The 14,665-nt window shown below is 44.9% G+C and overlaps 1 protein-coding gene across 1 annotated transcript in view; it reads left to right on the plus strand.

Moving 5' to 3' along the window:
* Positions 1-14,665, plus strand: part of LOC123511153 — a 47,001-nt gene that overhangs the window by 30,418 nt on the left and 1,918 nt on the right. The window contains 12 exon segments of the mRNA XM_045266796.1: positions 4,916-5,594; positions 6,116-6,230; positions 6,635-6,823; positions 7,206-7,301; positions 7,499-7,634; positions 8,522-8,749; positions 9,404-9,637; positions 10,962-11,088; positions 12,202-12,381; positions 12,474-12,681; positions 13,016-13,547; positions 13,549-14,663. Of these exon segments, the coding sequence (XP_045122731.1) occupies positions 4,916-5,594; positions 6,116-6,230; positions 6,635-6,823; positions 7,206-7,301; positions 7,499-7,634; positions 8,522-8,749; positions 9,404-9,637; positions 10,962-11,088; positions 12,202-12,381; positions 12,474-12,681; positions 13,016-13,547; positions 13,549-14,663 (3,839 nt within the window).

Raw genomic sequence — 14,665 nt, forward strand, 5'->3', positions numbered from 1 at the left:
TCCGTCTCCTCCTCCTCCTCCTCCTACATTTTATGGCGTAATTTCTTGGTAACAAACTGTGTACAGCAGTTTTTATTTGCGCTAATTTGTTTTATCTCATTTGTCACTGTTTGTTCTTGATGGTATTACGAAACACACACACACACACACACACACACACACACACACACACACACACACACACACACACACACAGTACATCATGTGCGTTTCCCAGACGCCGTCACTCACCGTTACTTCTTCCTCCTCCTCCTTCTCTTCCTCCTACTCCTCCTACTCCTCCTCCTCCTCTTCCTCCTACTTCTCCTCCTCCTCCTCCTCCTCTCCGTCCTTTTCCTTCATTGTTGCCAACATCAAGAAAACAAGCTGGAACCGTGACGCACACAACATTTGGTGAGCGTCACACCGTCACCAAACTTTTCTTTGTTAGTTTTGTCACAGACTCTCCTCCTCTTCCTCTTTCTCTTTATCTCTTCCTCTATCGTGCAAAAGACGCAAAAAAACACCGTCCTGTATTGTTGCTGCGGTACAGGAGGAAACAAGGGGAAAGAATAAGTGTTACGAGAAGAGGAGGAGGAAGAGGAGGAGGAGGAGGAAGAGGAGGAGGAGGAGGATGCATCTCTAATTATGCTCCGTTAGGAACTATGTGTGTGTGTGTGTGTGTGTGTGTGTGTGTGTGTGTGTGTGTGTGTGTGTGTGTGTGTGTGTGTGTGTGTGTGTGTGTGTGTGTGTGTGTGTGTGTGTGTGTGTGTGTGTGTGTGTGTTGAAATTAACAGAGAAAATAATGAAAGATAAAATAAATTCGTGAACTTTCTTCTTATTCTTCCTCTTTTTCGTTCATTATATATTATGTTACGTTTCATTTTTTCTTGATTTCTTTTGTTAATGTTGATAGATTTTTATTTGTTTACACACACACACACACACACACACACACACACACACACACACACACACACACACACACACACACACACATTTTTTTTTCTTCTAAAGATTATTATGTTTTCAGGGTTTGACTTTTCTTTTTTTTTTTCTTTTTACTTCACCTGCCCACCAGTTAACTCCAAATAACAGAAGCAAGAATTCTCGCAAGAAATTAAAACAAAAGTCATGAAATTTTATACCAATTGTTTTGTTCACATTTGTTTTCTTTTTGTTCTTGTGTGCGTGAAATAACACCAACCATTCTTGAGCTATCTCTTCTCACACAAAGTTCACATTACCTCTGATTTTTACAAACATTTTTTTTTTCTTTTTACTCTCTTTTTTTTTTAACTGCATGATTTTTTTTCCATCTGAGTTTTGTGCAAAGATATTTCGTCTGTTTTCTGTACGTGGATGCTTCACGCACAGACACCTCACAAGATCAAATAAAAAAAAAGACACTAGTTCACTTTTACGACTATCCACTTTCATGAACACCTCTTTCTTTTACAGCACCATTTCTTATTTTTTATCTCTTCTCTCTTCATTGTGTTTTACAAGTTTTACGATGGATGCTTTCTTGAACCTTCTTTTTTCCTTTACGATTTTTTTTATATAATTTGTTTTCCTTGTCACTATTTTTCATACCCTTTCTGTGTTCTCTAGGAAATGACACTGACCTTGAACCTTCCTCCTGTACGTACCTCTCATTTCTAAAGTTTCTCCAGCACAGCAACATTTTCCATCCTACTCAATGATTTTCAGCGATACTTCTAGAATGCATCAGTAACACAGTATCGTGCTCAACACTTGTACAGGACCTTCTTTTACCTTTCAACCTTTTTTCATTGGCAACTGGTACATAAGAGGACCTTTTTTTATGTTTTTACCCTTGCCAGTGATCCTCTTGGAAAATAAACAAGTAACTAGATAAATTAAATCCTAGTATGGGCAGTGACACCCCCACTGATGACCCCTTGCTTGAGCACTGTAGCATATGGCCAGCGTGAACCATTCCTATTTTGCCATTAGAGTAACGGAGTGGCAGTATAGAGGCGGAAGACGTAACAAAGCAGACAGGAAACTAAAGTGGAGAGATGAGAGTGTGATCCCGTATTCCTAAGTGTTTTGGCCTCTCATCACACTTTTTTTTGTCACAGGACATATAGATAATTATTCGTGTTCGTAGGAGTGATTTTTCTTATCGAACTATCAACAAAATCACACAAAAAAAATCCTTTAAAAATCCCTAATACAACTTGTTAAATGTAAGAAATAAGACGATGAAATTTTGAGGAACAGTGTCGAAGATTGAAGAGAAGGTGACGGTTACCAGTCTGGGGGGATTGGTTTGTCCTGCAGTGGAATCATGGAGGCTAATAATGAGGAGGAGGAGGAGAGGGAGAAGGGAAAGGGGAAAGAAACGGAAGGGAAGTAGGAGGAAAGAGAAAAGAACCCGGAGAAGGATAAATAAGAATGGGAAGAAGAAGAGAAGGAGAAGGAAGATGAGTAGGAAGAGAATGGTAAAGAAAGAAAAAAAGAATAGAAACAGAGGAGGAGAAAGAAGAGGAAGAAAAGGAAAAGAAGAAGAGGAGAAGGTGAAGGTTGAGCAGCATCCGTACGAGAAAGAATAAGAAATTTCAACCATTCATCATCCCAGCAGGAGGCAACTGTCTATCGTTTGTTACTCGGATAATTGACGTCTAGCGACGAGTCAATAAGCAGCAGGCATTGGCAGTAGTGATGTCCATGAACCGGTTAATGGAGTGGTGGTGTTCCCTGTCCCCACTACCACCACCACCACCACATTGTATTGTCTCGTACTACTGGTGTTCTGCCCGCCTGACCTTCCTGTGTACTTGTTATCCTTTCCCTATCCGTTCGTCCTTTTTTCACAGTGTTTAGTTGTTTTATAGCATTGCTTTTTCATCTCTATCCATTTGTTGTTGTTGTTGTTGTTGTTGTTGTTGTTGTTGTTAGGTGTTGTATGATATAGTGATGTTCGCTTTATTCAACTTTTCTTCCTTATCTCTCTCTCTCTCTCTCTCTCTCTCTCTCTCTCTCTCTCTCTCTCTCTCTCTCTCTTCTATCTATTTGTAATGAGGATTCTTGGTACTGTCTGTCCACTCTATGACTCTATTAACGGCGGGTGAAAGGACATCTGCAATTAGACGTGTGTGTGTGTGTGTGTGTGTGTGTGTGTGTGTGTGTGTGTGTGTGTGTGAATCAGCGTGATTTCACGAGTTTCTTATTTTATGACAGTCCTCGTTTTATTCATAGTATTTGCGTTGTTATATTGTTTGTTCTATTTGAGATGCATCATTGGTAAGTGTTCATTTAGTTTCTCTTCTTTTCGTGTCAGTGGGACTTGAATCAACCGCTTACGTTTTCTATTTCGTTTTTGTCGTTTTACTGCATTCTTGTTCCATTTCTTAAAGTCTACTTCATTACCTCTAGTTTTAGTTTGCGTCGTAGTTTTCTACTCATACTTTCATTTCGTCATTTGGTCTCTTCTTGCATTCTTGCGTCCACTAAAACGATGATATTTGGCATAATCTTCCTGTTTTCCTCACGTCTTGCTTGCTCTCGTTTCCTTACACTTTACCTTGCTCACGTCTTGTTCACTTGTACACTATATCTCTCCTATTTTCTTTACTACACGAGTATATTTCCCTCTTGTTACCATTGCTCTGAGTGACGCATGTGCTGCGCCACTGCCATTAGAGTCAGAATGATCGTCCTCTTCCTCCTGTTGTCTCTTATTATCGTTGTCTTGACAAGTATTCCCTGGAGAGTGACGCGCCGCTGTACAGTAACACTCCACACTCTCCTTCACGTTCCCACGCCCGCACTTGACGGTGGGAACGCGAGTTTGTGCTTACATGTCTCTCAGAGGAAACAGTTAGGTATTTGATGGACGAGTGGAGATCTAGCAGGCCGCTTGTTCATCAGTCTTGCTTTACGGGTCACCTAACCTCTCCAAGCTTAGGTCCACTGGGAGGAGCCAGTACACCTTAGCCCATAGCCGCTTAGAACGTATTGGCATGTTCCATGACACTAAGGATTTTTTTTAAGCTAAGAGTATTAATGAACACAATACATATTGTGTTGATTGTAAGAGCTCAGCTGTAGAGTTTAGTTTTAGGACCATAATGAGAAAAGCTTCACTGTCCTCCCCCTCCACCCGACTACTTGAAAAGGCTGTTTCTTCCTAGTTAAAGTTATAAGGATTTTTAAGGATTTTTTTCTTTTGTTTTTGGTGATACAACAAGATTTCTGCATTATTAACGGGAGAAATACTCTTAAAATTCCTGCTAGTAATTTTTGCTGCATCTGAAAATAATAGTCATAGTGAAAGAATAAGGCATTTCTCAATATGGTTATGAATTTCAACCCAAGCAAGCATATGAAAAGACTACCGGGTTCATGGGCTCCAGTAAGTTAGAGTGGCATAGTGTTGGCTCAGATCACTCTCACCAGCCGTGTGTGCCTGGAAGTGAGAACAGCGCGGGGACGTGGCGACGTGCTCGTGTTCAGCTCGGGTTCTCCTTCCTCAGGCATGATTGCAATGAGGTTAATGGTGGTGGTGGTGGTCGTGGTGGTGGTGGTGGTGGTGGTGGTGGTAGTGGTGGTGGTGGTGGTGGTAGTGACGGTGACGATGATTATTCGCTTTCTTGAGTCTGGATCGTTCATGGAGTTATTTGGCGATTGTGGTGGTAACGGTTGATGATGATGGGAATAGGTGATGGTGATGACATACCTGCAGTATGTACAGGGATGGTGATAGTGATGGTGAGAGTAAGGCGGCTGTGTTGGCTCCTTTAATTAGGTCTGTCAGATATTGTAGTACAGGCAATGTCGAGTTTGTGTTGTTTGTGTGGTTTTTGTGTGAATTGTTTGTGTTCGTGTGATGCTTGCATTGTGTTTGTGTTGTTTTTGTGAGCTGCCTGTGTTTTGTTGAAGTGGTCACGCTGTATTTCTTCCACAGCGTTGGCGGTATTCGCCTGTGCCGGATGGGCGCCGCTGGGCTTGGCGCGCCACCCCGCCACGCCTGCCACCCGCCGCGACGCCTCCAAAAGACACCTTGTCCCGCCACCTCCCGCCCCAGCTCAGGCCCTCGCCAAGGTGCCCCATAACAAGGAGGGCGCCGCCTCCACCACGCCCGCCGCCACTACTCTAACGGATGACGTCACAACCGCCACAGAAGACATAACAAGTGCCTCTACATCCCCGCCAGATGACGTCGCGTCACCCACCGTCACCTTAACTAGTCACGTGACGGCGCCCACCTCCCACATCGATATCGTCACTGACACAACTACAGATGATATCTTGTATACCACTACAGCGCTCCCAAGTGACGTCACGGATCCCATAGATTCCGCAGAGACCGTCACAACCACCACTAATGATGTCACGACCACCACCTCTGCCACCATCACCACCACCAGTATCAGTGACATCGCCGTCCACACACCGCCCAGCAACGCCCTCACGTCCACTGGTGGTGGAGATGGTGGTGGCGATGGTGGTGGTTTAGGAGCTTTTGCGGGCATAGTAGGTGACGAGGAACTGGAGTGGGACGACGAGGAGGACGACAGGCAACTGTACGAGGCGGTGGTGACGAGTATGGCTCAGTGGCACCTTCGCCGCCTGGCTAGGGAGAGGTAAGGGCACGTGTTCGAATCTCACCAGCTCTTCCACACACACACACACACACACACACACAAACACACATGTGCACACACATGTGTATCTCACCTCTTACCTTTTCTTTGTGTGTGCATTTTCTTTTGTCTTTCCTATGGTTTCTTTTTTCTTTCCGTGTGCACTTAAGTAGATTTCTTCCTGTGCACCTTTTTCTTTTCTGTGTAGTGCTGGTCATGTTCAGCACGTGTGATTTTGTGTTAGCTTTGTCTCATGTACAGTTTTCTTTTCTTCTTTCGTGTATGTAGACTTCATGTCATGTGCGGTGTCACACACACACACACACACACACACACACACACACACACACACACACACACACACACTTGTTACGTCACATGTACACCTCGCGGGGACTGATTTCTCATGTATGTACATTTTCTTCCGTGTATGTCTTCATCATTTCCTCTGTAAATGGACACACACACACACACACACACACACACACACACACTGATTTGATTGAGCGTCCGTGTTGCAGACAAGGGCACCGTCAGAAGAGAGACGAGGAGATGGTTTGTTACTTCGAACTCGGCTGCTTCACGGACGATGGACCCTTTGACTACCTGGACCTGCTACCCTCCCCGCCCGACGAGGTGTGTGTGTGTGTGTGTGTGTGTGTGTGTGTCATAATGGTAGAGTCTCGTAGAAGTAGTAGGTAGGTAGGTAGGTGCATTACACATAATTATGGTGAGAGTACAAGTATGAATGTAATCTCTCTCTCTCTCTCTCTCTCTCTCTCTCTCTCTCTCTCTCTCTCTCTCTCTATATATATATATATATATATATATATATATATATATATATATATATATATATATATATATATATATATATATATTATATATATATCCATCCATCCATTCATCCCACACCTTCCGTTTTCTTTTCACATTCCCAAGACGCTCATTCCTTCTCACCACCACCGCCACCACCACCACCACCAATGTTACGCCACCACTGACTGACGCAAATTTACGCAACCCATTCCTTCCCTCAGATCAACACCCGCTTCCTGCTGTACACGCGGGAAAGAGACAAGGAGACGGTGCTCAAACCTTTTAACATCTCCAGCATCCTCGACACTCACTTCAACGTGTCCAGACCCACCAAATTGCTTATCCACGGCTTCGGCTCCTCCTGCTACAGCGTGTGGATCAAGGAGATGCGCATTGCTCTACTGACGGTGGTACGTCATTAGTTGAAGGGGGGGTGTGTGGCTCTTGCTGTTAATATTTCTACTGATGTTACTGTTACTGGTATTACTGTTAGCGTTACTACTGCTACTTCTACTGATCTGCTTCTCTTTATTCTTCTTCTGCTCCTCCTCCTTATGGTATACTGCTACTACTACTACTACTACTACTACTAATAATAATAATAATAATAATAATAATAATAATAATAATAATAATAATAATAATAATAATAATAATAATAATAATAATAATAATAATAATAATAATAATAATAATAATAATAATAATAATAATAATAATAATAATGATAATAATAATAATAATAATAATAATGCCTCTCTCTCTCTCTCTCTCTCTCTCTCTCCCTTCCAGATGGACGTAAACATCATTTGTGTCAACTGGCAGAAGGGCGCCGAGCTTCCTAACTACGTGCGCGCCGCTAGCAACACGCGGGTCGTCGGCAGGCAGGTGAACGACGGGGAGAGAGAGAGAGAGAGAGAGAGAGAGTGTGTGTGTGTGTGGCGAAGTGAGTTGAATTACATGAATAAGAAAACGTAAACAGAACTGGTATCTAAACTTTTAATACCTTTCTTCTTCTTCTACTACTACTACTACTACTACTACTACTACTAATACTACTAATACTAATACTAATACTACTACAGGTGGCGCTATTCCTGGAGAGACTCACTGCCTTCCTCAACACATCCTTAGACGACTTCCACCTGATCGGGTTCTCCTTGGGTGCCCACGTCTCTGGTCACGCCGGCGCCACTCTCAAGAATCTCTCCAGAATATCAGGTCAGAGGGATCAAGAGGCTGCGAGGAAGATAAGGGAGCATTGTAGAGGAAAAAAGGAGAGCTAATAAATGTCAGGAGGTAGTCAGCAGGTAAAGGCATCAGGAAGCCATGGAAGTGAAAGGGTGTACTAAAGGGAAGGAGGAAGAGATTATGAGTGTCAAATTAAGTGCGTGAAGTTAGGGTTACGTTACTCATTTGTTTGTAAGGAAGAAGATACGGAGGTGGTAGCCAAAAAGATGCATTTACAGTGAATTAAGCAGTTGAGATTGATAAGAAGTGCGTATGGAGGGATACCGGGTAGAGAATTGGAGAAGTGGATTGCATAGATCGTTATAGATGGGAATGTGTCTTTGTCATTGTTCAGGTATTAGAGGGAGAGAAAGTTCATTTATCGAGGTGGTAGATGTCATACTAACTATACAAATAAGGCATATCAGGACCCTTTCCACTGTGCCTATTAAACCTCCATTACCGTCCATTCACCCACATACCTCCCTTTTACAACTTTTCATCTATTCACTCACCCCGTTACGTCGCATCTTCCACCTACCTATACGTACACCCCTCCTCCTCCTCCTCCTCCTCCTCCTCCTCCTCCTCCTCCTCTTTCTCATTATTACCCACCATCACCTTGACACAGCCTTCCTTTCTACCTCATCCAGCAGACTCTCATTCGTTACATCACAGTGGCGCCTTATGACTTTGTTTTTGCCAACTATTTCTTCACATTTTTTATTTATGTAAGAAGAACAAAGGTAAAAAACAAAATGAACAAGAAAGGACCTACGGAGATGCTATTCCTACCAAAAAAAAGGGTCAGAAAGTAACTACATACCCTCATCACATCCTCCACCACCCATCACCTTTCTGTCTCCCTCGTCACTCAGGTCTCGATCCAGCGGGCCCCCTCTTCGAATCCTTCTCCCCTTCCGTGCGTCTGGATCACACGGACGCGCGTTTCGTCGACGTGATCCACACCAACGCCGACTCGCTCCTCATGGGTGGCCTGGGCGCCTTCGAACCCATGGGACACGTGGACTTTTACCCAAACGGCGGCAGGATGCAGAAGGGATGCGACAACCTCTTCATCGGCGGCGTGTCCGATATTCTCTGGCGTGAGTTGTGTTGTGTTATGTTGTGTTGTATGTTTGTATACCGCTTCTGCCACGAGTCATGTTTCTTTTATTACTGCTACTACTATTGCTGCTACTACTACTACTACTACTACTACTACTACTACTACTACTACTACTACTACTACTACTACTACTACTACTACTACTACTACTACTACTACTATTATTATTCCCAACAGCCACAGAAAATAACAGCTGCTTTCTACATAATAATTATTACTACTACTACTGCTACTACTACTACTACTAGTACTACTACTACTACTAGTACTACTACTACTACTACTACTACTACTATTAATACTACTACTACTACTACTAATAATAATAATAATAATAATAATAATAATAATAATAATAATAATAATAATAATAATAATAATAATAATAATAATAATAATAATAATAATAATAATAGTCACAGAAACGAACAGCTGCTTTTTACATAATCATTATACTACTATTACTACTACTACTACTACTACTACTACTACTACTATTCCCACCACCACTTCAATATACCCACAACAGCAACGGAAGGAAACAGTTGCTATCTACACAACCACCCTACAACCACAACCACAACCAATCTTTACCAAAGCCAAACCAACACCACTTGTACACCCCTCACAGCCACGGAGGGGGGCGGGCGCTACCTGTGCAATCACCGGCGGGGCTACAAGTACTACCTGAACTCTGTGGTGCCCAAGTGTCGCTTCCCGGCCTTCGTGTGTCGGGACTACGATACCTTCCTGCAGGGCGACTGTTTCCCCTGCAAGTCCTGCGGCGACATGGGCTACTTCGCGAACCAGGCGGAGGGGCGCGGCCAGCTCTACCTCGTCACTATGGACATGGAGCCTTTCTGCGGTAGGTGCTGCTGCAGGAGGAGGAGCAGGAGGAGGAGGAGGAAAGATGATATATATCGTAGTTTGTACTAGATTAGAGTTAAGGAGGAGGAAAGGAGAAGACGAGTTGGAGGAGGAGGAGGAGAACAAGCAGGAGATAAAGGAGGAGAAAGAGGAGGAAGAGGGGGAATAAGAAGGAGTAAGCCTTGTCTGCACTGAGTTGGTGTTTGGAAGAAGAGGAGGAGGAGGAGGAATAGAAGGGAATAAAAAGGAATACAAAGAAAGAACAAATAGCAGCAAGAGGAGGACGAGGAAAAACAGGAACATAAGTAATGAAGAAAACAAAGTTTGAAGAGTAAAACTACTAAATTGAATTTCTCTCTCTCTCTCTCTCTCTCTCTCTCTCTCTCTCTCTCTCTCTCTCTCTCTCTCTCTCTCTCTCTCTCTCTCTCTCTCTCTCTCTCTCTCTCTCTCTCTCTCTCTCTCTCTCTCTCTCTCTCTCTTCTCTCTCCTTAACAACTCTAATTATTCCTTTCTCTTGTACTCACGAACCCTCTTCCCCTTCCCCCTTTATTACCTAAGCAATCCCTGCCTTGCCTCCCCTTCTAACCTCCTCTTCCTTTCTACTCATCCTTTCCCCTTCACTGTCCTCTCCTAATCATTCTTCCCAACCCCTTCCCTTCGTAGTGAGTCTTAATAATTATTCCTGAAACTCTCCCATTTCCCCCTTTTTTTCCCCATCCCTTCAGTTTCTTTTCCTTTCCCGTCCCACAGTGTTTTCCCTTCCCATGGTTTCCTGTTAGTTTTAATTACCCGTTTATCTTTCATTTCGTATTTCTCTACGAGTGATCCTTTTCATATTCTATTCCTCACTCGATTTTTTTTTTCAGTCTTCGATCTTATTTATCTTCTTCCTTGCGTCTGACTCGTTCCTTATTACCTTTTTACTTCCTCTTAAACTAGTTTTTCATGGTTACTCTTTTTCCTATCTAACCCACCTCTTGCTATACTCTACTCCTTCTTTAACTATTCTTCACCTCCTCTCATATGATCCATCCCTCATTCTCCGCCCTGTTAAACTGTTCTTATCTGTTTTCTCCTAAGTAACCATTTCTTCAACTCTCCTTCCTTCTACTAACAAGGCCTTACCATCCTCTCTCACTTAACTCGTCCTTCACTATTTTCTCTCACTTACCTGGCCCCTTACCTTTCCCTCTCACCATCTTCGAGTTAGCCTTTCTCTCACCACCTTCTGCACATCCACCCCTCACCGTCTCCGCCACTTACATCGTCCCTCATAATTTTTCCACCTGATATCGCCCCTCACCACCTCCTTCTCCCCGCAGCCAACCAGTACAAAGTGACGGTGAAACACTCCGGGGGGCCGCCAGCTGAGCCCGTCACCACCTACGGCCGCCTCGACATCACCTTCATAGCGGCAGACGGCCTCAACGAAACTCTCCGCGTGACGCAGTAAGTCTCTCTCTCTCTCTCTCTCTCTCTCTCTCTCTCTCTCTCTCTCTCTCTCTCTCTCTCTCTCTCTCTCTCTTTCTCTGCATTTCCATCTTTCTAACGCAACTAATGATGAATGACGTGATAAAAACTTTAGGTGAAATAAAAAAGCATCTCTGTTTGTCTGTTTGCCTGTCTGTCTGTTTGTCTGTCTGTCTGTCTGTCTGTCTGTCTTTCTGTCTATCAGTTTGATGGAATGGAGTGAATGAGTTGATGAAGAAATTAAATAAATTGCATTAATATGTAAATTGCTTTTGAAATAGATTAATTCTTTGGTTTATGTGTGTGTGTGTGTGTGTGTGTGTGTGTGTGTGTGTGTGTGTGTGTGAGAGAGAGAGAGAGAGAGAGAGAGAGAGAGAGAGAGAGAGAGAGAGAGACTTAAGCGTAAAATTATCATTCTATTGGGCGTTAACCGTTAGCTTAATCAGTGCTAAATAGAACACATAATGATGAAGCTAGTTTCTCTCTCTCTCTCTCTCTCTCTCTCTCTCTCTCAAATGAATTGGTCCTATATCACTTTATGGTCACGTTCATGTAATTATTTATCTAATGAATATAAGTATATAATGTGTGTGTGTGTGTGTGTGTGTGTGTGTGTGTGTGTGTGTGTGTGTGTGATAACTTCTAGGTGATCATTTGCATAGCGTTCGTACTGTAGGTACTTACGTACCATCTTTTACTGTTCACCTTTACCTTACCTTTCCCTCCCCCCTTTCTCTCCTTCCTCCTTCCTTTCTCTCCAACTTATTCATCTCTCTCTCTCTCTCTCTCTCTCTGTAATTTCCTTTTTTTTTTATCTCCTCCCTACTCCTCTTCATCATGTGTGGCCCTTTCCTTCTTTCCTCTGCCCATAGCATCTTTTTCTTCCTTTCCATCACGTAACTAACCGTTTACTCTCCATCACTGTCCATTCCTTCTTCTGTCCACACCTTCCGTCCTTCCTTCCTTTCCGTTCTCTTCTCTTCTCTTCCTTTTCCCACCTTTTTCTTTCCTTTCCCATTCTATCCATCTCTAATAATGACCACCACCACCACCACCACTGAACACTTCTCTCACCAATGCACGTGTCCGCAGGAGTGAGGACACGGCCATGGAGGCTGGAGGCGCCACAGTCCGCATCGTGGTGCCACATCCCAACCTGACAGACATCCGCGCCGTGCAGCTGCGATACACGGCCTACCCTGGCTGGATATACTCGGGTTTCCAGCGCTGGGCCATCGACGGGCTCTCCCTTATGGACAGCTTCGGCACCATGTAAGTGAAGAAGAGAGAGAGAGAGATTAATTAATTCGTATATATCCACATACGTATTTTTGTCTCCATATTTGACCTTTTGCCCCTCCCAGGATGTCCTTCTGTCACCGCGGCACCACCCTAGTGTCCGGCAAGGCGATGCATCTGTCTCTCCTTCCTGGCGAGTGTGACACCTCTGCAGAGCCTGCCCCCAAGCCCCCCACCAAGATACCCCCTGCAGCCCCAGCCCCCACACCTGTGTCAGGCAGCCGCCCCCCACTGCAGCCCCAGCAGCAGCCCTTCCCACAAACCCCTCTCAAGGTTTGTGTGCCTTTATGATGATGTTTTAATTCTTTTTGTGTTAGTTGAGTGATAATCAGCTGTATATTATGTACTGACTATTTCCAAATGATAAATATTGATCTGGTTGTTGTGTTTAAAGTCTTTGTTATTTCTCTGAACAATTCATATTTCCATTTGTTTCTAAAGTGGCTGATGCATTGACAGTATTCATCCATCACTCCCTTGTCTTCATGTTCTGCATATAAGTGTGTACGTACCTATAGGTAGTTCATCATGCCCTTTGCTTCTTGTATCCTTCTGTTGCAAAGGGAAGCCAATCAATGTTCTTCACACATATTCCACACACTTACAGGAGGGTGAGAATGAGGTGATGACACCGCTAGGTGTCAATCTCAGCCACCACCAGCCCATACCATCACCAGTGCTTCTGCCCGGCAAGCCCCACGCCATTCTCACACCCCTGCACACCCATCCAGTGCATCCAGGGGTACAGCACACCCATGAGGCACCTAGAAAAGACCTCACTCCCCAGCCCAGCCACCCCAAGACTTCTCCAGGACACCATATCAACCCAGCACCTCCCCAGCATCCCCCTAGTGGCAGTCCTCATGGCCCTCGCCACCCCAGTTACTATCCCACCAATTTGGCACCTAACCTTCCCAACTCTCCCTTCAGCAGCCATTCCCCGAATCTCATCTCCAGTCACTTCCTAGTCACATCTTATAATGGACACCCCTCTCGAGAGCCTTTCGGCAGCCGTCCTCCTGCTGTGAGTGTGGTGCCGGGGAAGGGATGGGTTGCAGTCACAAGAGGTGAGCCAGTCAACATCATCCCTGCCCCCGATCTGGGCCCTGGACACAACCTCCCCATCCCCCTGTAAGCACTAACACCCCACCCACTGCTCTGACTACAGTCACTACTCCTGCCACCCTTCCTCTGCTCCACCCACCACCGCCAGAACCACCACAATATCAAACTCAAATATTCCAGATGCAACAACTATTTTTACTACTACAACTGTTTCCACTAGTACTTTTACTGGCAACAAGACTGATGGTAATAGTTCTACTCCTCTCATCACCATGCCCATATCTACCACCACACCCCTGCCAGTAAATGCCAGCACCACTTCAATCTCAATAGTTTCCACCAACACCACCCTCGCTGAATCCACCACTAAGGAGCTTACCACCACCATTACTACCACTACTACCACTGCTACTCCCATCCCAGAACCTGCAGTGAGTTTAGAGAGGGTGTTTGTTAGCATTGAAGTGCCCCCCAGCAGGAGTGACAATGGACATGGAGTCGAACACATGCTAGGACTTCAGGCTGTTCCTCCCTCCCTAACCCATCCTGGCAAATCTTCCCATGCACATCCTCAAACACACCCCAACCTCACGCCAATTCTGTACACCAACAGCCTTATTGATGGGGATGTTCCAGAGAGAGAGAGAGCACGAGCCCTTACCCTCACCTTCCCTAGGGCTCAGTCTCTTCCTCATCCCATCCCACAATTCCGTGCTCCAGGTCCAGTCTATGTTACTGGTGCATGGGTGAGAAAAGGACAAAACCCTCCATCACGTCAGCCTCCAATCCCCAGGTCCCAACATCTCCCAGCCCAGCGACCCCTTCACAGCCAAGGTCCACAACATCATCCTAATGTAGATCACCAGCCTCAGCCTTCCCCACCACCAGGGCTTCAGACACAGTCACTACCAGTTCAAGGTCCCCGCCCTGAGACATCTCCACGTCCACAGTTCCTCTCAGGCCCAAGACACCAGCCTCAGCCTCAGCCCCCATCACCCAAACAGCCTCAGCACCCTTTATCACCTGCCCCAAGCCCAATGGCCCAGCCAGATCAAGAGTCCCAACTACAACTAAATGCAGAGTCTCTTAACCAAGCACTCTCTGACCAAGCCTCACAACCCTCACCACTTTCTTCAAGTGTCCATTCACAGATGGCACCACCACCGCCACCACCACCACCACCACCACCACC

Source organism: Portunus trituberculatus, chromosome 31 (assembly GCF_017591435.1).
Source record: "Portunus trituberculatus isolate SZX2019 chromosome 31, ASM1759143v1, whole genome shotgun sequence".
NCBI classification, from domain to species: Eukaryota; Metazoa; Arthropoda; class Malacostraca; order Decapoda; family Portunidae; genus Portunus; species Portunus trituberculatus.